Consider the following 25,050-nt stretch of genomic DNA (forward strand, 5'->3'; position numbering starts at 1 on the left):
GCTAGAATTTTTATTTTTTTTTATTCTTCATTATTTTTAAAATTATTTCTAATTTTTTTTTTATGATGCCATCAGGCCAACTCCTTACAGATGGAGTGCACGGCATGTGTTGAGAGAAGAACATCTACTACTGGTGACCTTTGTAGGGGAAATGTACAGAATTGACTCTGAAGTTGCATTGGAGATTTTTTTTTGGCTTTTTAGGAAGCTGTTGTTAAGAGACAACTGGCTTTGGAAGGGTGCAAATGTTGCTAGCATATTAGCCCACAGAAGTCTGAATTTCAGTGATGCTTCCTTTAATGTAGCAGAAGGGAAGCAGAGCAGTGTATGAAGTCAGGAGTAAAGAAGAAGGTGTCTGGTAGTTCCTAACTCTGACAAAGAAATTGAATTTCATTAGGACTGGATAGGGGTAATTCCATGCCAGCCTGTGTCCTTCAGGCACCAGATGGTATAGTGAGAACTCCTGTTAGGAAAAAGTAAAAAAGGCTTAAGTTGGAGGCAGTGTGTAGAAAATAGACTTGAACAATTGCACATTGTGCTTTCCTTGAAACGAGCAGGAAGAAGCTGTGTATGACATTATTGTCTAAAGTAAAGTATTATTTGAGTTTTCCAGGGCAAGTAATGTTCAACACCTGTGGCACAGCAGCATCCGTGTTATTCACACAGGTACCTCAGGAGCCGTGTGGATGTGGGTGTGCGCTGGGTGATTCACTGTCAGCCCCAGCTTGCTCTTAAATATTCGAGAATCAACTTGCTGGATAAAATTTCTGCTGGAAAATCCTTCTTGAAACAGAAGGACCATTGAATGTAATCACACATTTTATTTTTGTAAATGTGTCCATAAACTATTTTTAGATAAAAAGCCTGATGTATACGATTTTGCCTGAGACAGAGACTTGTACAGCATATGGGGTTAAGAAAAAAACAAACCAAAACACAACTCTTTGAAAGTTGTCTGAAGTTGTATATTACCTCTGGAAGTTGCGTATGTTTGAGTGGGTCTTAATGTGATTTTGAGGGATTAAAATGAAGCATGTGATCCTTGTGATCCCTTCCAACCTGGTATTGTATGATTCTGTGTGTCTCTGCATACTTCCAGGTATAGGCCTAGATTTTATAGTTGTCCTGTACAAACAGGATCTTGCTTATGTGAATTTAAGGTGGGGCTTGAACTCCTAGGAGAAGAAAGTGTCGTAAAAGCGTGTGTGTATCTGAAAATATACACAGAAGTTCTGACACTCACATTTGCACATAAACAGCCATATTTTTGGCTATCTGAAGGTGAAAGGGGACTGAAAACGTGAATAAAACAATGTTGTAGAGGTGCTCTCTTCAAAAGATCTCAGTGTGGTGATAAGACGTTGCCAGAGTTTAGCTGTGCTCGTCGTATGCGTCAGCAGCTAGAATTATGATGAAAATACAGTCACTTGTTCAAAACAAAGACAAGTTGATACTTGAAACAACAGGGAAGTTGTTGGAAGACTGGCCCATGGGCAAGAGGGAAGGTGATGTCATGTGGGCGCTGTCATGGGATTTGGATGATATATATTGCATCTCTGCATCTGCCAAGGACTTCTAACCCTCAAGAAGTAGTTCAGTCTGATTTTTCCTTGATTCTCCAGTTGCAAAATACTACAGGATTTTCCATTTCCAACATTTTCTCTCTTTTCCTGGATAATGAGCTATGGTGCGTAAGGCCTTCTCCCTCCCCACATCTTTGCACTGATGCAAGTAAAACCAGATCTACCGCTCGTGCTAGGCAAGGGGCCAAGTTCTGGTTGACTTCCTTGGTGAAGAAGCAAGCACATAGTCCTTGTAGTTTGTAGTATTTTCCGCTGCACATACAGAAGTAGTTCCTCCCTGTTCGTCCCTGCAGAATGAAGTATTTTATATTCTGCATATGGGGTTAAAGGTGGTATGTGCAGTAAGCAGAAAATTGTTGTTCCTTTTTGAGGTTATTTATGACTTCTCTGAAAAGAAAACTGGTTGCATTTAAGGCCAGGTCTTTTTGCCCAGGCAAGTCAAAGCTTGGAGGAAGCTAATATGAACCTGGCAGTGGAGGAACACATGGCTACCGCAACACTTATTTGCAGCAAAGCTTAAGTGACTTTTTATGATTCCTACTGTCCCAGCATTAAAGAGTGCTGCAAGGGCACTAGCTTCAGCAGAACTGTTGTGTGGGCTTGGGTTTTCTGGTAATCATGAGAAAGATGCTTCTCAGATGTTCTGCTGCTCCAAGATTAATGATAACAGGCTGTTTTTTTGACTTCTGAAGAGTAAAAATACCATTTGGGCTAAAGCACTGTGAATAATTAGTAACACACTTAAAAAACTTGCATTTCTTTTTTTAAGTTACACTTCTGAGAGTAATTCAGTAGGGACAGGTCCCCCTGCAGGTGACCAAATTTGAGCATTTTCCTATAGGAGGTCCAGGCTGAAGAAGCACTGATTAAGTTTTGGGCATGCGTCATGTTCACATCAGCTGAAATGAAGCGCGTGCTCTTTCAGGCTAAGGAGGCTTTCCTGAATCCTCTTCTGTTCTACAGTAATTTGCCCATATAAAGCTTCTCTTTGCTCAGCTCCACGCTCCAGCATTTGTGGAAAAGTTCTTTTTTCAACAGTGCTCAGGTCATTTCATTTTACCTAAGAGTTATTTAAAATAAAAAAAAAAAACACACCACCCAAACCCAACAAGTAGCTGTTCTGTTGACTCACAGTGTAGTAATATGAGGAGTGACTTTATTACTAATATGAAAAGTAGTAAAAGATACTGGCTGTGTTTAGGCAAAGAAAGACCTTTATATTTGTCTTAGGCTTGCTTTCTCTAGTGCCATAAAAATCTGATTATGACTAAGTAAGATTAAATATGTTTTAATAGCACCATGTCAAGTAGTCATGGAGAATTCCCACTCTGGGCTTTTGCAGGCATTTTAATACTATGAAGTCCATTTGTTTATTTATTTTCTTTTTCTTTAGGGTTCTTTTTATTTAAGTAGAAGCACCTCTCTGGGCAAGGACGGATCAGTAATACTGCATTTTGAGTGCTACACTTGCATTTTAATTTCGGCACCCTGCTAATTTGACTTGAACTTGCTGTGTAGTCTCTTGTTAATGCGATGTCCTTGTGATGGCGAGCCTGTGAAGTCCTCCCAGGTTCACAGACTGGGGAGCTGCACCTCGCTGTGGGAAGTAGATGTTTATGGAATTGTCTGGGCTGACGTTTACAAAAGAGTCCGTTGACTTAATTAATTGCCAAGTAAAACAAATTGCCGTTTAAAGGTTTGTGCTCCTGAGTAGACAGACTTTCAGAGGTAGCTGAGAGAAGAATCATGCTTCCCTGGGCTTTAGGGTCAACAAGGGCTGCTGGTGAAATCTTGCTGTCTAGTGTGTTGACATGTAGCTTCCAGCATGCCTTTGGGAGTGAGGGGATCTGGGTCGTGCAGAGCAGAGGTGTGTAAGTCTACTGGAGCAGTTTCTTTATGGGAGAAAAGCATGCTTTTGTCAAACTTGAACTTGGTGCTTGCTCTATGTATGTTGCCTGTTTCCTGACAGAGGTATCTGTTAATCTATGTATAGCCTGTGGTATTGGATAGTGTGTTTTGAAAGATGCAGACTTCTTGAAGAGGAGATGGCCAGGGTGGAAAGAGGTGCCTGCACCTGCATATGCTCTTGCCAGCAGCACAACCTCCTGCCTGTTGGTACATCTCAAGATCTCCACAAAGATACCTGTGCTTCACACACAAATACATTTCACACCCTCTGGGTCTCCACTGTCATTTAATTCCTTTTACCAGCCTTAAAGTCTACTAGATTTCACTTTTGAGTATCTCTCTCTCAAAGCAGCTCTGTTCTGGCGGTGTCTGTCTCTGGTCTTGTGTCATTTTTTCTAATCTGGGGTAGCGTGGCTCTCCGCAGCTGGCACTTGGTGAGAGCTTCCAAGCTGGGGCAGATGTGGCTGCTAGTCACAGCTGGCAGGTCTTTGCGTGAAGGAAGTGCGATCTCCCCCCTGGATTTAGACCAGAAAAGTTGAATTTTGCATCTCTGCCAGAGTGGGTTATGTTGGTAGCAAAGTGCAATCTAATTTCAGACCTGATCCTGAAGAAGTGGGGGGAAAAAAAAAATCTGCCCCTCTGCTGCAGTGATGCTCTGCTTCTTGCTTGAGTTTAATCCACCTGGCTAATGAGAAGAGCCTGAGTGCAAGGACTTCCCACCTTTATATATAAATGGTATGCTTCTGGGAAATTACAGTGCATAGTCAAAATTGCTTGGCTGAGAAGGTCCTTTGCTTGCTGAGATGAATACAGCTGTTCAGCCCTGGTTTTATTATGCTTTTGCACACGGGATGTAGTAAACTAGAAGAGAGTCTCAGCCTAGATTCATTTACTTGTACGCGTCATTTATCTCTGGGGTACATGCCTGTTTTGTCAGTTATTAATGCTTTAAATCACGTCTGTTTGGTGAAGCTCTTCTAATTGCTCTGTGGTTTAGTTTCGGATTAAATCTTCTATCAACCTGAAGTACAGTAAGACATGTATGCATTAAAAAAAAAAAAAAAAATCAAAACAAAAAAACAGGAGGAACTGCTTTGTGTTTCTGCTTTTTCTGCTCCTATGTTGAGGTAGTCATTTTTCCTGTTAACAATTACCAGCTCATATAAACATGCACTGAAGAAAACAAAAGAAAACGAAATAATAAATCAGCACCAGAGTGATGCAGGACATGTTCATCCCTGTCATGAAAACCAACATGAAGAATGGGAATGTGTCAGGTCTCTGGGTGTGCCTGCAAGTGAGGACATGTGCCACAGCTTTTTGTTGGGAGGGGTGGAGTGCAGATTTTAAGCTTCTTTGGAAAGATGCTACAAGCCATGAGGGAAGGTGCGTTGTTGTACATCGTAGGGACATGTGAGCTGCTTTTTGTGACCTGCCTGGGGGATTTCTCTGTAGAGGCGAGATAGGAAGCAGTATAAAATGTCAGGGTTAGGTCCAGAATATGGTGTGAAAGTATCGATGACAGGAGAAGGGTTGCTGATCTACATACCTGCTCTGTTTCTGGGTTTTCTACTAAAGGTGTTCCCTTCTGGCAGCTTACTGCTGAATGAATTTAAAGAGATTAAATTTGTATTATATGTAGTGTCTATGAAAAAACCCCAATAAAAGAGAAAAATGACTCGCTATAATGACTCAGGTGACTTGCCCTGTAGATGGTTTGTTTTATAGTTGCACGCCTGCAGACAAATCAGAACACATATGCTAATAAGATTAGCATTACTGGAAGGAAATGTATCTGGTCAGAGGGAAGAAGTGGACTAAGCAGAAGCAGGAGATTTCTTTTCAGGGGGTTGTGACCTTGAGGGGCTGAATATAATGCCTGCAGTGTTTCGGGCTGCCTTTTTACCTTGCGACTGCTGCATACCATTGGTATTCATCAGCAGCGATGGGGGGCTCTGCAGTGGGAAGCCTTGCAAAGCATCACCTCATGCCCAAGAGAAGTTTAAAGTGCAAAACAGTTCAAAGCATGTGCAGGAAACACTGCCTTTTATCTGAACATTATGGCTTTCCAACTTTACCTAAAATATAAGCTTCGTTGCTAAATTTTCCATCAGTATCAGTTCCCAACTCGCTTTTCTACTAGTTGCACAGTCTGTATGTATTCAAGCAGTGTAAAATGTGGCTGGTGCAGCCTCCTTTGGTGTCATGTAGCCTCTGGGAAGGCAGAGATTAGCCCTGATTGACAGTCTTCTGCTCGTACCATCCAGCAGCTAAGAGGCTCTGCTGGGATTAGGTTTATCTTCCACTACTACCATGTGATTTTCCTCATCCTCTGTGTTGAGAAAGTGAATTAGGTGTTTTTGCATACCTGTTACAATTGATTTCTGTTTAAAAACATTTGATCACAGTTTGGAAAGTAACTCATGAGTGGCTATTTCATAGTAGTGACACTTCGGTGTTTGTTTCCTGGCTGGCAGATTAGATCCTATTTATGAGTTATTTGAAAATTGAATTAATTTTGAATTGAATAATAAATTATTTAAAGTTATTAATTTATCCACCACAGTTTCATACATTCTCATTACATTTCAAGGGAACAGGGTGTCCTTTTACGGTGAAATACAACAGTGATCAAATCTTATGTGTTTAGATTTCAATTCACAGCTGAGTATTAAATTTTGTTGGGAGTCTTTCCTGAGTTTCTGACCTGGGAACAAGGAGAAGTTAATCACTGGAGAATGAGGAGCTGGGAAGAACTGCTGCTGACATCCAGTCCTGCCTGCTCCACACCAAAAAGTGTCCACCAGGTTCTTAGGGAGTGATTCCCAGGCATCATGGACTATGGATGGGGGTAGGAAGGACAAGAGAAAACTAAGGCTCAGGAAAGCAGAAGAAAGGACACCTCTTTAGGATTGTAGACAGGTGCAGTGATTTCTGAGGGTCCTGTTAATATCATTTTTTCAACTGCTGTGAAACTGAATGAATCCTAAAATAAATGGAAAAAGGAATAGGAATAATTCTTTTTTTTTTCTATCAGTGTAGACCTGTGGGCATCTTTACAGGTCTGCTAGGGAGTCGAACTCTGGGTCACTCTAAGACTTTTTTTCTTCTTTTTTTTTTTTTTTTTTGTTTTTCTGAAAATAATAATAAAAAAGTCTACATACTGGCTGCTTCTTTAGTTGTTTAGTTCTGTTGTGTTGGTTGAAACTCCCATAACTCTCTAGCAAACGTGCTTGCCCCTTTCTGTGTAGTACAGCTGTAATACATGTTACTTAGTGGCATGTGAGTTCTTTAACATGCTTCTAGGATTTAATTAACATACTGTTGCCCACTCACTTTTGTTTTTTAAGACATGCGTTTTGTTGCCGTACACAAGTCCAAAGGCAAAAAGTGTTGGATATCGCATGCTATAATAAATGCTACTGTCCTTCTGAGTTATCCCCAGAGAAGGCAGAGATTTCATGTGGTTGGGAGCGTGTGCCCTCCATGCTGAAGGAGGGTACCTGCAATGAGGTTGGCTGTGTGTGGGGTGTCCGAAGAGCCAGGCTGAACCCAGGCAATACTCTCTGGGCACACCAGTGTGTCTCTGCATCCCTGGTGCTGCCCTGTGCATGAGCCCTCTGCCGCCAGCGTGTCTTCCTTGGGTACATGGGAACAAGCCGGTGCTCTGACCTTTAGTGATAAAGCGTGCCACTACTTTTTGTTTAATTCATTGCGTTGCCATCAGGTGATCTCCAGACAGGCAATTTGGATTTGCTTGGGGACGATCGTGGTTTGCAGCCTACAAATTAGTGTGAGGAGGTGCTAACGCCAGCCTTGCATATGAGGACTCCAGTGGCAGGATCTGCTTTTTCTGTGCTCTCCTGAAGTGCGGAAGGTGAGGAGGGAGAGCACAGATGGGTGCCGTGCTGTTTGCCACTTGTCAGGATGTCTCTGTGTTGCTCTGGTGAAAGATGGTTCCATCTTCCAAATCTGTTTGTAAAAGCCAGGCACCACAGGAGGGCTTGGACAGAGGGTTGCCCTCACATCCTGGATTTTTAAGGACTTAAAGGGTTGATTAATTTTTATTTAATTAACTTTTAAGGATGGTTGGGTCCTGGGTGTGAAGTACTGGTTCTGCACTAACTCAGGTTGTTTTGTAACCTGTGTTGGACTCATTCTGTGTGATGCTGCGATTCTGATAATGCCTCCCCGAGCTTCCCAAACCAGCCTCAATGCTGTGGCTATCCAGATGCTGCAGCCACTTGGTGCAGGCCAGAAAGTCCTTATTCTACAGATGTTTACCCATATGCAGAGTCCTGTTGACATCTGTAGGTCATAGTAGTTGGGCAAAGTTGGGAAGGGGTTCTGGTGTTTGTAGGGCAAACCCCATGTAACTTCCCAAGTGAGACTGATGAGTTAAAAAAAAATCTAGAAAAAATATCGAGGCATGAACTAGCAATGTAAAGAGATAATTCAGTGCAATTGCATGCTTTAAATACTTGTGTTCCTGTGGTGAAATAGTCATGGAATGATTGTATTGTGAAAGCAAAGATGCAAAGAGAAGTGAAGCCTGCTGAATCGTCTGTTGCAAGTTTGATATAAGGGGATCCATAACACTTAGGAAAAGAAGTTGTGACCTGATATATAAAATTCTCTGATTTTCAATAACCAACATTTCTATTAGTGAAATAATTAAAGGAAATGTCTGTAGGCTGAGTGGTCCATTATTCTCTCTCTCCTTTTCACACTTTCTTAGCCTTGGAATACCATTTTGCTAATTCTTATGGCACCAAAGCATGAACTGTGTCTCTCCAAAATCCTGAGTTTTAATTTTAAGAAAGTAGGGAGCTTGGAAGAAGAGGGGAAAACCAAAACAAACAAATAGAAAACCCCCAAACAAACACTTCTAAAGAATGTGGGCTGGGTGGGTTGGTTTGTTTTTGTCTTAAGGCTCTGATGTTATAGTTGTTTTCTGCAACAAGTAAGGCTGGAAATATTTTCCCTTCTTGCCCATCCCTACTTTAACCCTGGAAAATGACTTGTGTAAACTGGTATTTTTAAGTTGCAGGGAGACGTTAACAAAACAAAACAAAAAAAAGCCTTCTAGCCCTCTAATATTGTCAGACTTGTGAAATTATAATGAAAATTGACAAAATGGAAGTGAGAGCTGACATGGAAGCTTTGATGCCAGTAACTTGCAAAGTAAAAGCTGTGTCATTATTCTTGGGACTGCATTTTGTTGGTTACCTTGGCTTATCTGCTGCTCAATATGGATTATCTTTTTCACATAAGAATGCCGAACACTGAGCTTCCTAGGAACCAGGAATGGTCCTTACCTTGCTAAATTCAATTCCTCCTGTGTGCTTTCAGGTCCAGCACTGGCATTTTATCAATGAGGCTTCTTGACACAAGAAGGCTTTGATAAATACCACCAGAATAAAATTGGATGGCTGACTAAGAGTGGTCAATGGTAGAAAATGTATATTGATCAGAAATATCATCTGCTTTGCAAATTCAAATCAGGCTGAGCCAGTGTAGTGTCCCTCTAGATAAGGCATATCTGTGCTTGTGTAGCACAGCTAGTATCTGTGGAAAAAAATAGTACTGTATAGTTGTTCTGTATTAGATTTTCTTCTAAAGAGTCAATGTCCAGTCAATGTACATTGTACAACAATATTAAGAACTGAACAGTTTCTTGAATGAGAAGAGGGTGCTAGCATGACTTCACACATGTGGATTTAGAAATCGTTCTCCACCTTGATGTGAGTTTATAAGCTTGTCATGTAGCATGAACAAAGAATTGCCAAGCTGGTAGGTTTTGGATTGGGGACTGACAAGCACAGCTGAGTGTTGTGGATGAGCTACAAGCATTGTGGTGTGCTGTTCTCTTGTCCCCAAGTCAGTGACAGAGCTGCACAGCACTGTGACAACTTACTAGATGATATGAAAAAAGCACAAACAAGTGGTCATTTAAATTGGCTTGTTTGGGCAGTCGTGCTGGGATAACTACTCTTGCTATGTTGCTGTAGGCTTTGGTGAATGGTTTTTAGAAGACAGTCTCTCTTCCCCTGCTGCTTTTATGTTCACTGTCCATTCTCGGTTCTGTCATTCTTAAAAAGGTTAAAAAATCTCAGCTCCCATGGATGTAGAATTTGGATGTGCGCATATATACAGATCAATTAAAGTAATTTGATTTTAAGGAAATAGATTTTGGTGTTTCTTTTTTATTCTGGTTGGTTGATTTGTTTGGGACTTTTTTACATTTGTAGTCATGACTGTGATTAATACAGAAATGTGGTTTTGGAAAAATATGAGTACTTGGCAAAACTGCGCTGTCATCAAAGACAGAACTGCAACTCCTATTGAAATCTGTGAAGGCAGAGTTAGGGCTTATTTGGTTCTTATCTGAAGTTTTAAGGTTTTTGTGAGGACATTGTATATACCTCTTTAGGAATTCAAATAAGGGGAGAGAATACATACTAATTTTTAGATGAGCATGAGTGTAATAGGCTGCTGCCTCAGTATAGACAGTGATGGAAAGGTGTACAGTGGCCCCAAGCTCTCTTCCCCTCTGTTTCTTACATCCCCTGCTGTCATCAGGAACTGCCTCCTCTTTCTTCTCCCCTCCCACGTGTTGTCTTGTTGAATTACTTATCTTCCTTGCTGAGTTTTAACAGATTAAGATCCTCTCCTGCCCCCCTCACAAGGTAAGGTGTAGGGGAAGAGAGCAGTGGAGGTGGTGTTGCCAGCCAGGTGGGTCTGTGGTACCCACTGGTGATGATGATGTACAGTGGGACCTGAAATGGCAGATCCAGTAAAAAGAGGAAAGTTGCCATACACTTTTTAAGCTTACTTGATTTCTTGTTTTTGCATTTTTAATCACGGTCAGCTGCCAAGTAGTACTTCACGCTTTAGTGCTAGAGTTACATTAGGTTATGGTTGGACTCTCTGATCCTGAAGATCTCTTCTAACTGAAATGATTCCATGATTCTAAGTGCTGATTTTTAATTTTGGAACAAACGAGAAATGCCATTGACTTGACTGCTAAGAAACGGTTACTTTACCTAAACTTGCAGGCATGAGAAAGAGCTGTTGTCCCCTAGCAGCCTGTTGAACTTGACTGCAACTGATTATAGGCTTTCCAAATTCCTGTATTGTTGTGTTTTTCTAGACATGGTGCCTTTGTATAGGTTGGACAGTCTCAACAGCAAAAAAGCTATTCGGCAAAACTTCTCAAAACGTAAAGATAACACCTGAATCTTTCTCATGAAAGCCATAATTCAGACTGGAGCAATAACAGTCACTCTCCTGAAAAGACCTGATAGCATCTCATTGTTAGATTTGCTTTTCAGGGTATGATAAAGCTGTTGTTTCGCGGTGATATGGGAACCTTGTCATCCTCGGGAGCTGGCGACCGCCTCTTCAGAGCTCTGGCAGAGAAGTGCAGTTACTTTCTGGCATTGCAGCAAGGTCTGTTAGCAATGTGTGTCTTCAGACTGAGCCGGGGAGAAGCATGCTCATCCACCTGCATATATATATAGAGGGTAATCTCTGTGTGCTGTTTGTGTTGGGAATAACTGAATGATAAAATGTTTTGGATTTTTTTTTTTTATTAAAAAAAAAAGTCATGTTATATGAAGTGGCAGTCTTGTGGGAAGTACTGGTGCTTTCAAAGGGCTGGAGAAGGTACTAATTTATTCTGTTTCCCTCTCAAGTCACTAATAGTAGTGATATCTGTTTTAATCCAGTTTCTTGTTTCTAAAGCGTTATGCCGTCGTCAGCACTGCACTATCTCCAGTTACCGAAACAGAAGGAGATGAAGCCTGTTCAAGGTTAATCAGCAGCTGTTGCACAGACCTCAGGAGCAGGGGAGCTGGAGCTTTGATCTGCTGTGGGGGATGGACAGACAACAGAAACATCTCATTTTCAAGGAGATTTTGTTCTGCAGGAAACTAACCGCCCTAAACTGACCTTATATCCCATGGAAACATTTTTGTGGCTTTGTTATCCTTTAAAACACTAAAGTAAAGTGGGATTGTTCAGGAGGCAGAACTAAATTTGTTGAGAGAAGGTGTTAGTGGTTTACTCCTGTGCTCTCTGAGGAAATTGTGATTAGTGCTGTAAGTGTTTTGAAAACGAGTTTTACCCCATTCAGATGGATTAAGTGTGCACCTAGATGTAAGCATGTAGGCAGCTCATAGAGTTGAGTTTAGGGTACTGAAATGTAGATTACATGCTCAAATACCTTCCAAAGCTGTGCTTTCTCTTACCACCTACAGAGACTTAGGGTTCAACTAGTCCTTCTCTGTACCTCTATCCGTTCCTCACCAACCCACCTTCTCTGGATGAAAACCGCTAGTTTTCCGACTGTTGGCAGAGGGGCTGCAGAATGGCTGGAGACAAACGGAGCCCCCTAGCATCACTGTCTTGCTGTGGTTTCAGGAATATTAATTTATTTCCCTTTCATAGCTTGTGTGGTAGAAGCGTTCGCAGACTTTTGTAGTAGTTTTTGTGTTTCAAGCACCACTGTTGTGGAATCTTTTTGTGGATGAGTGCAGGAAATCTGCACCGGGGGAGCCGGGCAGTGCGAAGGAGGGGATCTAGATCAGCACTCTGAATTAGAGAGTAAATCATCAGACAAATAAATGGACAATACTACTTGTTTGCATACGTGGACTTAGACGTGGAAGAGCAAGTCATTTTCTGTGTAAGAGGCTGAACGCTTAATTTTTGGGTTGATGTTGGTGAGGGATATCCAGCTTCCAGTGAACGTCATGATTTTGCCCCTAAGTAGCCTGGCCAGGCGTGCACTTGGCATGTTAAGGGTTCTGGGTACCTAAACTGAAGTGTTTTCGGTGTTCCTAAGCTAACAATGAAGCATGAGTTTTCAGAAGCAAAACTGTTCATTAATATGAAATCAGCAGAGTTGTATTTTGTTTGGATAGCTTCTTTTTTGCTGCGGCCCTTCTTGTGGTGTGTGAATTAGTAAAGAGGAGGAATAAAGACAAATGTCGTTTTGGTTATCTTTTCCATTAGAAAGCTATGCCCAGCTTGACCTAGTTAATAACTTCACTTCCTGTCTTTCAGACTTTATATTTGGAGCCAAGCTACTGTAGTGCATGAACAAAAGGTTCTCTAAATACATATTGACTATTGTTCCTTTTGCTTTGCCAAGCCCTAGTAGTGAAATGCTTTTTGAATGCAGATGTAGCATAATCTACTTTCAGTGCCCTTAATTTAAAGCAGTTTTAACTGCTGTGACTCAATTGCATTGATGAATCAACTGGGTTTTACATTATAACGTGAATGAGTAGCATTTTCACTTGGAGGAGAACACAGTATCTCCTTTTTTATATAGAGAGATACATACTATATAATACATACTATACATACTATATAAAAAATGTAATTAATGTGCAGTTATTTTATTCAGCATGCAACCTGTATGCATAACCAGTTTATCTTGTTAATTAGTTTTACAACGAATCCTCTACCATTTTACTTAGTTGAGGTAAAGTTCTTAGTTAATTTTGTGATTTCCAGTGTATGTGTCCAAAAGAAAGTAAAAAAGAATGGACTTTTACCATCTCCAAGAACAGAATACAGAGGAAAATAAGTGGTAGTGTTTTCATTTTCAGCCGTAAAATCTGTGCAGTGTAGGACTAGGAACTTCTCCAGGTGGTCTTGCAGCTGTGACATTTGCAAACCTATTTCCTTTCCCTTTTGCAGTCAGGAGAAATTTATTTGCTATGGAAATGATGGCATATGGCCCTGCTTCTGCAGATGCTATTCCAAGCATTTTTACAACCTCGCTTCACAGGCATAAAAACCATAAGCGCTCCATGGCTTAGCTTTACCCATTATCACAGAGTTGCAGCACGTTAGATGGCTTGTCAGGGAGCTCTGGCGTAGCCAAGTTACCAGGCTTCTTCTCCCAAACCGGGTCCAGATCAGTATAATGTGCTGCCATGTGCGTTGAGTGGAGTCCTTCCTCTCATGGCTCCTGTGCGACGCAGGTCTTGTCCATACAACTACTAGTGAGGATTTTGTTCTCGAAGTTGTCGCTTGTGTGTCTTCAGTGCATCGCAGAGGGATTGCCTTTTGTGAAGACTTTTTTGGGTTTTTCCTTCCCCCACAAGGGAAGGCCTTGCAGTGCACCCAGCCCATGGACAGATACTGTATTGTTGAGCTACCTTGCCAGGGAACACGTTGTATTTGCATTTCAGATGCCTCAGGCTTTGTGAACTGCATTGTTCCAGCCTCGCCTGAATAGCAGTTATTGACCCCTAACAATGTACATTTGTTTAAATCAAACCCTTTCATAGTTGCTTTAAAAAGCTTATTTTAGGACTACCCCAACTAAGGGAACGCTTCTGTGCAGGCCCCTTTCTTTCACCTTCATAGCCAGAAAAAAAAAAAATAGGATAAATTATTTAATTTCAAGATGGAAAACATTCTCCTCCTTGTGAGAGGCTATTCTGAATGCTGAGGTTTTGGCAAATTTTGTTGCGGCTTAATGTTTAAAGCTTTTCATTGCCCTTGAAAGCATTGAACGTCATGTTACTTGAGCTTGGAGATTTTGGCGAACAAGAAATCAGTGGAACAACAGGGGCTTAGTTGTCCTGAAGCACTTGAAGAACTTGAACTGCATTTTGACAAATAATTTTTTTGCTGTTTATGTGTGAAGTTAGATGGATCCAATTAATTGAGGAGGAGGAGGAGGTGGAGACTGTCCAGTACAGGCTGGTGAAAGCATTTCTCTGGGTGGTGGGGAGTCTGGGGCCAAATTTCCTTTGCTGCTTGGGGTGACTGTAGTACTTGCCTCCACCTGCTGAGCCATCAGGTTTCCAGAGCTTCACAGTGTCAGTAGTCACCATTATTAAATATGTTACAATTTGTGAACAAAACTATGGTTATTTACTGTGAGGGGGAAGCTCTGCTATGCCTTGCTTCTGAGGGCTTATAAGGCATAAAAGCCCAGTGACGTAAAAATTTTTTATGAGCTGAACAACCTTGTAGTCCTTCTGTTATATGCCAGAATGATTCTACTAATAACAAGAAAATATTCGAACATGAAACAGTGATTGACAGATTGAATTGGGTTGTTTCATAGGCTGACAGTTCTTTCTTCTGGTGTACGATGTTAACTCAGGAGTATTGCATCTGCTGAAGTTTCCATAGGTATTTCTCTTGGATGCATTAGGCAAAGTGCAGCCAGCAGGTTGAGGAGGGTGATGCTTCTGCTCTACTCTGTGCTAGTGAGACCATGCCTGGAGTGTTGTGTCAACTTCTGAGCTCCCCAGTGCTGGAGGGACATGGGCATACTGCATAGGGTCCAATGTAAGACCACGAAGATGATGAAGGGACTGGAGCATCTCTCCTATGAGGAAAAGCTGAGAGTGCTGGGTTTGTTCAGTCTGGAGAAGGCTCAAGGGGGATCTAGTCAACGGGAAGGTGCAAAGAGGAACTGGAAACAGTGGGCACAAACCGAAATGCAGGAGGTTCCCTCTGAACATGAGGAAAATGGTTTTCTACTGTGGAGGTGACTGAGCATTGACACAGGCGGCCCAGAGAGGTTGTAGCATCTCTCATCCTTGGAGATAACTCAACAGCCATCTGGACACAGTCCTGGGCAGCCAGCTCTAGGTAACCCTGCTTGAGCAGAACGGTTGGACTAGGTTCCCTCCAGAGGTCACTTCCAACTGATGCTTAAGGGACATAGGATATTTCTGTTTGCTGGCTCTGGTGGGGATGTACCAGAGGTGGTCCAAGAGCAGTGCCCTCACCTGAGCCTTCCTCACCCTGCAAAGCACAGGGTGAGAGGGGCCCTGGGACCGGTCGGTGTGGGGGTGTTCGTGCAGCTCAAGAAGACTGCAAGCATAGCAGTGCCCTGGTATTTCTGGTGGACAGAGTCCGATGCAGACCAGTGCGTGGACATCTTCCCACTGCTATCACTAGGTTCTGAATTAAATGTTCAAGTCCTCTCCGTTGCTTTTACCGCTTCTGGGCAGTCGTCTCCCCGCTGTTTCCTGGTCCCCTGCTCCCCCCTGCCCACCTCGGTATGTTAGTGCTTTCCTTTCTGCTGCCCTCTGCCCTCGCCCTGCGCTTTTGAGTTGACGTATCTTGCACTGGAACTGGCTCAGGCGTGCTTGAAACCTGGAAACCATCTGGCTTGAGGTTTCAGAGGTAAAAGGGCAAACAGCTCCACAGGCATTTGCAGCATTTAAAATGGAAAGCAGTTTGCCAAAAGGTGGAGGGAAGAATTTATATAGCCAGAGCTGCTCTTACGTGGTCTTCTATATGCAGCTGGGCTCTTGCCACTCAGAGAATCCAAGAAGCAAGGGTATTCACATTCTTCATGAGTATTATTCTGTTTCTTGGTGCTGCTGTTCTCCCAACACAGAAACAAGAATAGTGTTTATTCAACTTTATCTTAAGCATATGCAACTCGTAATGTGGCAGAACTCTGTGATAGAGTTACAGGCCACTTGAGTTAAGTATGTAACAGAACTAAAAATCTGTATTTGCCATGATTGTTCATCAGGAACCTGCACCCTACCAACTGTATGCCTGGTTTCTGTGTGCTGAAATTCAGGAAAGGACACTCTGTGGATGCTAGCATGCAAAATTAATTATTTGGTTTTTTGTTGTTGTTGTTGTTGGGGTTTTTGTTTTTGTTTTTTTGGTGATTGCACACCCGAAGTCACACCCTTTCTGATTATCTGGTATATCCCAACCCCTTTTTGTCATGCCGCTACCTTTTCTTCAGGAGGTAATTTGACTTTTCTGGTGAAGAAAAAATAATAATGTACTCTAAAAATCCCTCAGATACTGTATTTGTGGTATGGAGTCTGCTGTCTGTAGAGAACAGAAGTAGAGCTTGGGTTGCAGGTCAGGCCATGGGGTGCTGCTGCTTAATGTCTTCATGCCAGCTGAAGCCATCTCCTATGCTGGAGCAACTTGAGCGGGTATCATTAATGGGATGGCTTTGGCTGCAGCTGCTGCATCAGCTGTGGTTCCTCCTCCCACATCCTCCTCCCTTGCTTTCAGTGCTGGATATTTCTGTTTTCTGGACACCAGATCTACCTTTGAGGGTTGCAGATAGCCAGGTGAAAACTAAAATAGTCTGCACCTGCCATGTTTTACTGCAGTGACTTAGGTGGCTTGCAGATAAGTGTCTCCATTGCCTCCTCAGCTTTAAAAGCAAATGTCATTTCTTTGTCACCTTGCTTGCTAGTGTTTTGGTTTTTTTTTTCTTTAAATCCTCTGTGTTGTGCAGCCAAGAGAGGAGGAGCACATAAAGGGCAAAGTGGTTTAGAAAAAAGGTGAAAGATGATAGGAGGGGAAGTGCTGTGAGTGCCTAACAGAGATTGAAAATAAACAGGTAGTGAGACAGCCGGCTTTGAGGAGGATCTTCTGAACTGTGTCTGAATTCAAACACCACTTCATAATTTTACGTGAGGCACATGACTCAGAGAATGGGCTCCAGCTGCTCTTGCCAGCATTTAGGAACTTCTATTAAAAAAAAAAAAAAGGCACTTCAGTGTGGTTCTCTTGTGTTTACTGTTCCGGCAGAAACCAACAAATACTGGCTGAGAGATTATTTTATTTTATTGCTTCCACTTGCTTATTTGAATTTTGCTCTTGTTTGCTCTCCTTTTATTTGATAAGTACTTCCAAATAAAAATACTGAATGAAATTATTTTTTCAGTTGTGCTGTCTGTAACTCTGTTTTGTTTATTGTAGGGATCTCGGGTCTGGCTGCGAGAAAATAATCAGCATTATCCCAGTACTGTTCATTCCTGTGCGGAAGGAGTCGTTGTATTCAGGACAGACTATGGTCAGGTATGTGCATCGCTCTGCTTTGTTTCCTCCTTTTTGTCACTCTGTAGAAAAGAAGCTGTTCTCCTTATGGAGAACGCGTAGGGGAAAATAAAAACCTAAGGTTTGTGAATAAAACATGAATTTTGCATGACCTGAATACGCAGCTTTGGTTTTAATAGCTCTTTCCATTGCCTGTCTGGTCGGTTGCTATGATTGTGCCTGACAAAGCTGAAGTGATGCTGAGAGGTGTGGGAGCCTTATTCCATAAAGTTCAGTGGTTCTGCATGTGGCACTGGGGCATCACAGCAGTGGAGGGGCACTGATTCACACCTCCCAGAGGAAAAACAGAGCAACACACAGAGTGCAACTCCATCAGCTGGTGAAGGGGGCTGCTGTGGAGCTTGTTGTCCCTTCTCTTTTTTTTTAAAATTCATTTTCCTTTTTAACCCATAGAAGAAGGTAGAACTAGCCATGACAGTTGCTGACAGCTTGGAAGTGCTCTGCTTTCTCACACACTTACTTTTTATTTATCTATTTATTCTGCTCTCCATTAGGCCATGGTTTATCCAGACCTAGGTTCCAGCAGCTTCCCTGAAGAAATTTCATCTTTATGTTCAGTCACGTATAAAAAATTATGCTCAGTCATCAGCCTCCAAAGGACATTCCGTTTGATTTTTTGAGGATGTTTGTTCCCTCAGTTTTGCTTCCTTTTTTTAGTTATTTGCACCAAATGAAGGTAGCTTCAGGTAGTGAACAAGGCTAAGAAAAGCATGGTAGACTGGAAAACATGCTGCTTGTTCTTTCTGCCTTCACTTAAGGTCTTTCTTGGTAAGCATGATGGTAAAGCATGTCTTTGAGAGACAGGGAACCCTTACTTTCCTTGCATGCCTTTCTCGGGGCAGGAAAGGAACCAGACAGAGTTGCAGAGTGGTTTTTGATGGGCAGGATGGCATCTACTTGAGGTTAAATTGCTACTGTCCTGGCAGTGAGGTAAGAAAATGGGAATGAACTAACCAGGGTTTGGGGCAGACAAAACTGTGTCTTCCTTCTCTCCAAAGTCCTTGGGCGTGTGGCAAAGGAAGCAAGGTGACAGAGAGAAGGTCACATCCAAGTGCTTGTGTCTGGTCCTGTCTCTAGTGGAAAAACCTAGTTATGCTCTGTGTCCCTGGGGAGTCAGAGAGATGAGTGAAGGCCACTCTTGTCCTCAGCATCTGAAGAGGTAGTCAGGGAGCTCAGCTCCCTGATAGCTGTTGTGTTGCCCCTCCCATCCACTGCCATCTTAACATCTCCAGTTGGTTGTTGGACCAATGCCTGTATCCTCCTATAAATTATGCTAAGGCACATGGAAGACAGGGAGGTGATTTGAGGCATGGCTTCACAAAGGGAAGGTCTTGTCTGACCAACCTAGTGGCCTTCTGTGATGTAATGAATATATCAGTGGACAAACGAAAGGCTACAGATGTCTTCTTTCTAGACTTCAGTAAGGCCTTTGACATGGTCCCTCAAAACATCCTTCTCTCTAAATTGAAGAGATACAGATTTGATGGATAAATAGATTTGGTGGATGAGGAAGTATGCCCAGCTGGAGGCATACTAGCCATTCACTGCGTTTGCAGTTAGTATTTTTCCTCCTATTCCTTTTCCTGATGCATTTTTAGAATGTCCTGCCCTTGCTGTTTGTTACCTTCGGGCTGCAGAAGGTTGCAAGCAGGTGAAATGAAACTGAGATAATGCCCAGTGGTGACTTCTGACAGCTTGGCGATCACTCTGAGGAATGAGGCAGGGGAAGCAAGGGGTGAGGTTACAGAAACATGCAGTGATGATTTTTTGGAGCGTGGCCCGTTGTATGTATTCCTAGACCCTTTTGACAGCTGCTGTAGTGTTCAAGTCTAATGACAAACTGATGAAAGTGTCGGGACCTTATCAAAGCATACCATTGTTACTCATCTTCTCTAATTCAGTAGCTTCTATTAAACTTTGTATTTCTTGCCTTTCCATTGAGCATTTTGCAGGATTTCTCAAGATGTGGTTGATGGGGCAGTGGGACTAGGAAGGTGTGTTTGCTGGAATCATGCTCAGGTTTTACTTTTATGAGTTTGGACTTCAAGTCTTTGCCACTGTCAGTTTGCAGAGTAAAGGAAAAATTATAGCCCAGTACATTACTTCTTAATTTCTTCTTTCTGTTCTGAGTGGTGGAAATAAATTTGCCCCAAAAACCCATGGTGGCATGTGGTTGTATGCTGAAGGGGTATTGGTTGTAGGGAATCCTACCCAATGCAAATACTCTTACAAGAATATGCCATAACCTTTCAGCGTTTCAACAAGTTGCGTATCAGGTGTTGAATCCCTTCTCGATAATCACATGGTGATGTAATTGCTCTACAAATATTATTGTATTGCGTGAATGCTGCAGTTAAGCAGCCCATTTGTTAATTATCATTAAAGATCATCGTGATACTGCTTTCTGCTGGTGTCATCCTCTGTGTGAGATGGTTGTAAAAAGCTGAGTGGAAGATCTAAACATGTGATATGACACACTAAAAAAAGGGAATTTCACATTGTACGTTTGGGTTTTTCTAAACAAATAGGTACAAAACAGTCTTAATTCTTCACGGGGGGGGGGCGGGGGGGAAGAAAAGAAAAATGTGTCACTGTATAGGGTGAGATGAAAGCCTCATTAAATACAAGGAGGGGAAGAGTACATGAGGGCCATGTTTCATCACCCCGGCCCATGATAAAGGAGTGGGAGATGAAAGCTGTAACATCCCTCTCAGCACACTTCCATGGTGCTGAGCTGCAGCTGGCTCTGGAGGGCCTCTCAAGGGCCTTCTGCAGCCTGGTCTGCAAAGTGAAGGGTCTGCAGTGACTCCAGAAGCTGCAGTGAGCAGACAGTTCATATTGTAAATGTTTTTATAAGCACCTCCCAGATGCTTTCCAGAAGACAAGATGCTGTGCTCATTTGCTGGTGGTTGCGTGGGTTGATTGGTTTGTTTTTTCTTCCATTACCCTGCACAGAAGTGGTGAAGGACTCTGTGACTAATGTTTTGGAAACATCATGTTAACATACATACATGTTAATATACATACCAAGTATGTCAGTTCAGTCTATGAATACTGGGACTGAAAAAAATAAGTTCTAATCTTTCCTTGTATGTACAGACATATATATATGTAAAATGGCATTACAGTTGCTGCATCTTTTTTTCATGTTTGAGTGTATTTTTGCTACCTCTATTTTTAGGGTTAAAATGATTTCTTCCTTAAGTATTTTATTTACAGTAAAGCAGACGTTTCCTCATCGTCATATTCTATAAATTTTTAATGAAGTTGTGTAAGCTTATAAAGCACTCGAGTGTTTAAATAAAATGCTAAAAGCCTTTCTGTCACTGTACGCTTTGTTTGAAATGACTGACTTGTCTATGTTTGGTAGAGTATCAGTGGTTCTGTTGAGGGAAAAAAACCTCATTCCAGTTTCTCTCCTTTTCTGAATAATGTGAACTTTATTTCAGATAAATGCTAACTTTTCCCTTGCATGAAAGAGGACTGCATTGTGCTCTTGACTTGTATGGACACACTTGAAACTGTCCCCAGTGAAAGTGTAGACAGCACGTAGAAGAAGCTTGGGGAGGACTGAAATCTTTCAGAAGAGCTGTCTTGAGTTGCGTGGTATTTTTGATTTTAGTATCATCTTTCTTGTCTCCAAACAAGAACTCTCTACTTTTTCTTCCATTTGTACATCCAATTCTATTTAAAATTGTACAGTCAGCAGTCAGTATTCGCTCCCCCCAGTGCTCCCCCGCCCCGTCATGGTGGTTTGTGTAAGTAGCACTGTGCATAAGCCTGTGAGTGTCAGGGGCTTTCAGGACAGCACCTTATAGCACATATGTTTAATAATGCCCTTTCCCTTGCAATGGAAATTTTCTGTAAACGTAAGATGTAATATGTTTGTGTGTGTGTAGGGGAAATCTGCTCTGAAGAAACTCATTCAGGGAGAGGTGAGAGTTGAACTCATTGCTGCAAACTGTCCAGACTCTAACACTGAAATTTCAGGATACTTAATTGCATACCTGCTTAGTTGACTGAGAGGAACTTTTAAATAAAACATGTTATAAATAGAAGCAGCTGAGTGGTAATATCCCAAAAATGTAGGCTCTTTAAAAACAGATGTCCCATTTCACCAGTAAAGACTTCATCAGTTAAACCAGCTTTCTGTGAACTTTCTTTACAAAGAAGTCCTTCACGGCATGGTGTTATGTCAGCAAACAGAGCACTGCTCAGTATCCGTGGCTTCAAATCAGAGGCACCTGTAAATGGTTTGGTCAGCAACAGAAGTATTTTTTCCTGTGTGTTTAGCTTAATGTGGTTCTTCTAGGGCATTTCTGCGTCTCAAGAATGGGAAGGAAGGCTACAGATGTTCCTTGTTAAACACAGCTCAAGTGTGTTTTCCATGGAGGTTTTTCACCTATTTTTTTTTTTTTCCCCCCTTCTGGTTTGAAGGCTAGGGGAGTTTCTTATCGTGACCTCATTCAGAAAAGTTAGACCTGGGCTTTGTTTGAGGTTTGGGGTTTGTTTTTTCTTTCTTTGCTTGGTTTGGGGGGGTTCTTTTTGTTTGATCTTTGAATTAGAGATAGGATTCTGTTAGAGCTACCATATGGTTACACCAGGAGAGTGCATATTTTTCTGACTTTTGATTAAAAAAAAAAAAAATCCCGTACCTGCAGGCAAATGGTTAAGCACTTTACATAAGGACTCTTTTCTTTGCCTTGTGTCCTTTCTCACCCTCACTTGGGACTCTCTTGTGCTAGTCTTTGCTACTCTGAGGAGCCCTTTTGAACAAGAGTCTTCCGTTCATATTCACAGAGCATGAATAACACCACTGAAGTTACTTGGCTTAAGTTATTGAAGTCAGTAGGACTCTTTATCAGTAAATGCTGTGTTTGGCTGCATCGTTTCATAGGATCAGGCATCAGAGAAGTAAATCCTTCTGGACAAGGATTTTCTTAGTTATAGTTGAAAAGCGTCGTGCTCGTTTCTCACTCCTCCATGTGAAGACTCAACAATATTTCCAAACAGTGTTTTTTTCGGACATTACCCCAGATTCAGTATCTATTACCCTTGAAATACAGCCTCACAAGGGAGCATTTAAAAGAAGCCCTTTGTGCACTCCCTTGTATATACAGCCGCTTAAGAAAATATACAAATATATGCAGCGGGCTTTGGTGTTGGCCACTCTTAGTGTTAAATGAATCCATCTCTTTCTGCAAACTTTATAAATAAAGACTTCAATGCTTTTTAATATAATGGTGCCTATGAAGAGTTGTGACTACTGACTCTGGCTGCTGGGTGGCCGGTGCATGTTTTGGGCAGCAGATCCTCTGCCTTTGGGGCTCAGGGTGAACACCAAATTCAGCGGCTTTACACCAGGAAATCATATTCCATGTATCTAAACACCGTGAAGTTCATTTTATTCTGCAGTTAGTTATACTGGGCTTAAATGTAATAAGTCTCCTGAGTATTTCTAGTATACTTAAAAAGCTTAGTGCCGTGGCTGTTGAATGGTGGCGTCCCGTTTGTGTGTGGTTTGTTTTTTGTTTGTTTGGGGTTTCGTTTATTTGTTTGTTTAATATATATATATATATATTTTACTGCTATTGTTTTTAAGGGATGTGTATGTGTGTATGGCAATTTTGGGTTTGGGGGATGGGGCTGGGCTGAGGAAGGCCGGAAGTCAGCTGGGAGCGCCTTTTGGTACTCGGAATTTATCTTCTGTGGGGAAGTGTTTATATTTTGAGGCGGGATGTCGAAGTTCAGCGACTCTCGCTGCAAGCATCTGTTGACGCGCCTGTAAACAGAACCGGTGACAGATGTGAGCCGGGCGCACCCGCGAGGTGACAGGCCTCCCCGCTAGCGCGGTCCCAGGCTCTGCCCAAATTTTGGGGGCAGCAGTGGGTAACCCCAGCCTGCACAGGATCGTCTGGAAGGGGTTGGAAGGTAGGAAGCTTCTGTCCTGCTCACCCGTACTTTTTTCCATCCTGTGCTCTTTAGAAAGAGATGTTTGTGAACCAAACAAGGCTGCATAGGCCGTGTGTGCCCTGCAAGCCCTCCGAGCTGTGCCATCCCTCCCTCCTGTGAAGCACAAACACCTCCCCGCATCTAGTAAGGATTTAATGCAACCATAGGGCCTCACAGCAAACGTTTTCCTTAGTGGAAACGCTGCTTCAAAATGCCAAACGTTGTATAAGTACAAAGTTTGATTGTGGGTTCAAGTGGAAGCGCTCATAAATCGAGCGAGGGTTTTTTTTGATGTGGGTTTTCTGTTTGTTTGTTTTGTTTTTGTCTTGTTTTTGATGTGCCATCTTTTTTACTTTTTTAGGCACTTGCTAATTGGAAAAATCATTAGTTTGGTTCTCTTAAATTCTTCAAAATATTGATTGCTATAGCATAGAAATATTAAAAAGATACTTCATAATGCTAAAGCATTGATCTGTAGCAGAAAACATTTTGTGTGATTTGGGACCTAGTTCAGCTTCTCTTTTGACCTGCTTATATCAAGAGCAATATTTTTACAGAACTGCTATTATCTGAATATTTGTTAAAGGATAATAGGGGAAAGCCTGTGTTGTTCTTTTTGTGTGTGTGTTTTGTGTCTCTTTTTTTTGGTTGTTGTTTTGTTTTGTTTTTTCCTGAACTTACTGTGTATTACATAAAAAATACAGAGCAGGTTATGAAACACTTCTTGGATATGGTGGACATGTGCTGATGTGCTGTCCTTACTTTTTTCCTGTTGCTTGCCTTTCTGCCAAAATGGCTATCAGTTTGATTTATTCCAGGAAGGGGAAAGTTTTAATCCTGGAGTGAGATATTTATGAAAAAAGGTTGAATTGTAAACAACACCCCCCAATAAAAACCCAAAATAAAACAAAAAACCCCACACGAACCGAAACACCCCTGACTACCAGACCAAGTTACCAAGTTGACTGTATTATTCCTGCAAAATGAACTTTCTGGCTGCCAATTCATAAACGCTTTTTATCGGAAGTCAAACGAGTTTGCAAGTGAGCAGCCCAGAGATTTCTAATGCAGAAATGATGGGGGCAGGAGGGCTGAGACATGACCATAAATAACTCCTTTAATGTTGGTTTTCAAGGGTTTTGTTCTGTGTTGCCTAAACATAAATGCTAGTGTTTGCTTTAGTTTTACCGAAATTAATTTGTTCGGCATTAGTGTGGCCATTGTTAAGTGTTTTACTAGTAATATAAATTAAATCTGTATGAACAAAAGCATTTATCTGCAAGCAGAGTTCCTTTATGCTTTTTATAAGACCTGACTGAAGTGGCCGGTATCTGAGATGGTGACAAAGAAGAACTTAACTGTGTCCCCCCTTTGGCTTTCTGTGGCTGTGTAATGGGTTGTGGTTACGTAAACAGTTGAGATGTCAGTCTTCTTTCTGGCTTTCTGCAAAGAAAGTCCAAACCATCTGTGCTTTTTTGGTTCCCTTACTATGCTTGTACTAAGGGTAGCAAAACTGCTTTTGTTTTAAGATTGAAGCAGATGTACACAGGCTGCCATATTAATTTCTTCCGTAAGGGAACACAGTTCAGCTGTTCACAAAACACGGGAAGGAATTCAGACTGCATTGTGCCAAAAAACAACGACGATGACGAGGAATCTGTAGCATCATGATAAGCAAGCTTGTCACTTCAGTTGTTCCCTTGTTCCTAAATTCCCTTGGATGTGTCGCTGATCGCATTGT

General features: G+C 41.9%; 1 protein-coding gene across 1 annotated transcript in view; it reads left to right on the forward strand.

The window, feature by feature from the left end:
• The window catches only part of MYO10 (myosin X), a 162,180-nt gene that overhangs the window by 15,146 nt on the left and 121,984 nt on the right, over positions 1 to 25,050 (forward strand). The window contains exon 2 of the mRNA XM_065052621.1: positions 17,220 to 17,318. Coding sequence (XP_064908693.1) covers positions 17,220 to 17,318 — 99 coding nt within the window. The remainder of the gene's footprint in view (positions 1 to 17,219; positions 17,319 to 25,050) is intronic.

The sequence above is a fragment of the Columba livia genome, chromosome 2 (genome assembly GCF_036013475.1).
Source record: "Columba livia isolate bColLiv1 breed racing homer chromosome 2, bColLiv1.pat.W.v2, whole genome shotgun sequence".
NCBI classification, from domain to species: domain Eukaryota; kingdom Metazoa; phylum Chordata; class Aves; order Columbiformes; family Columbidae; genus Columba; species Columba livia.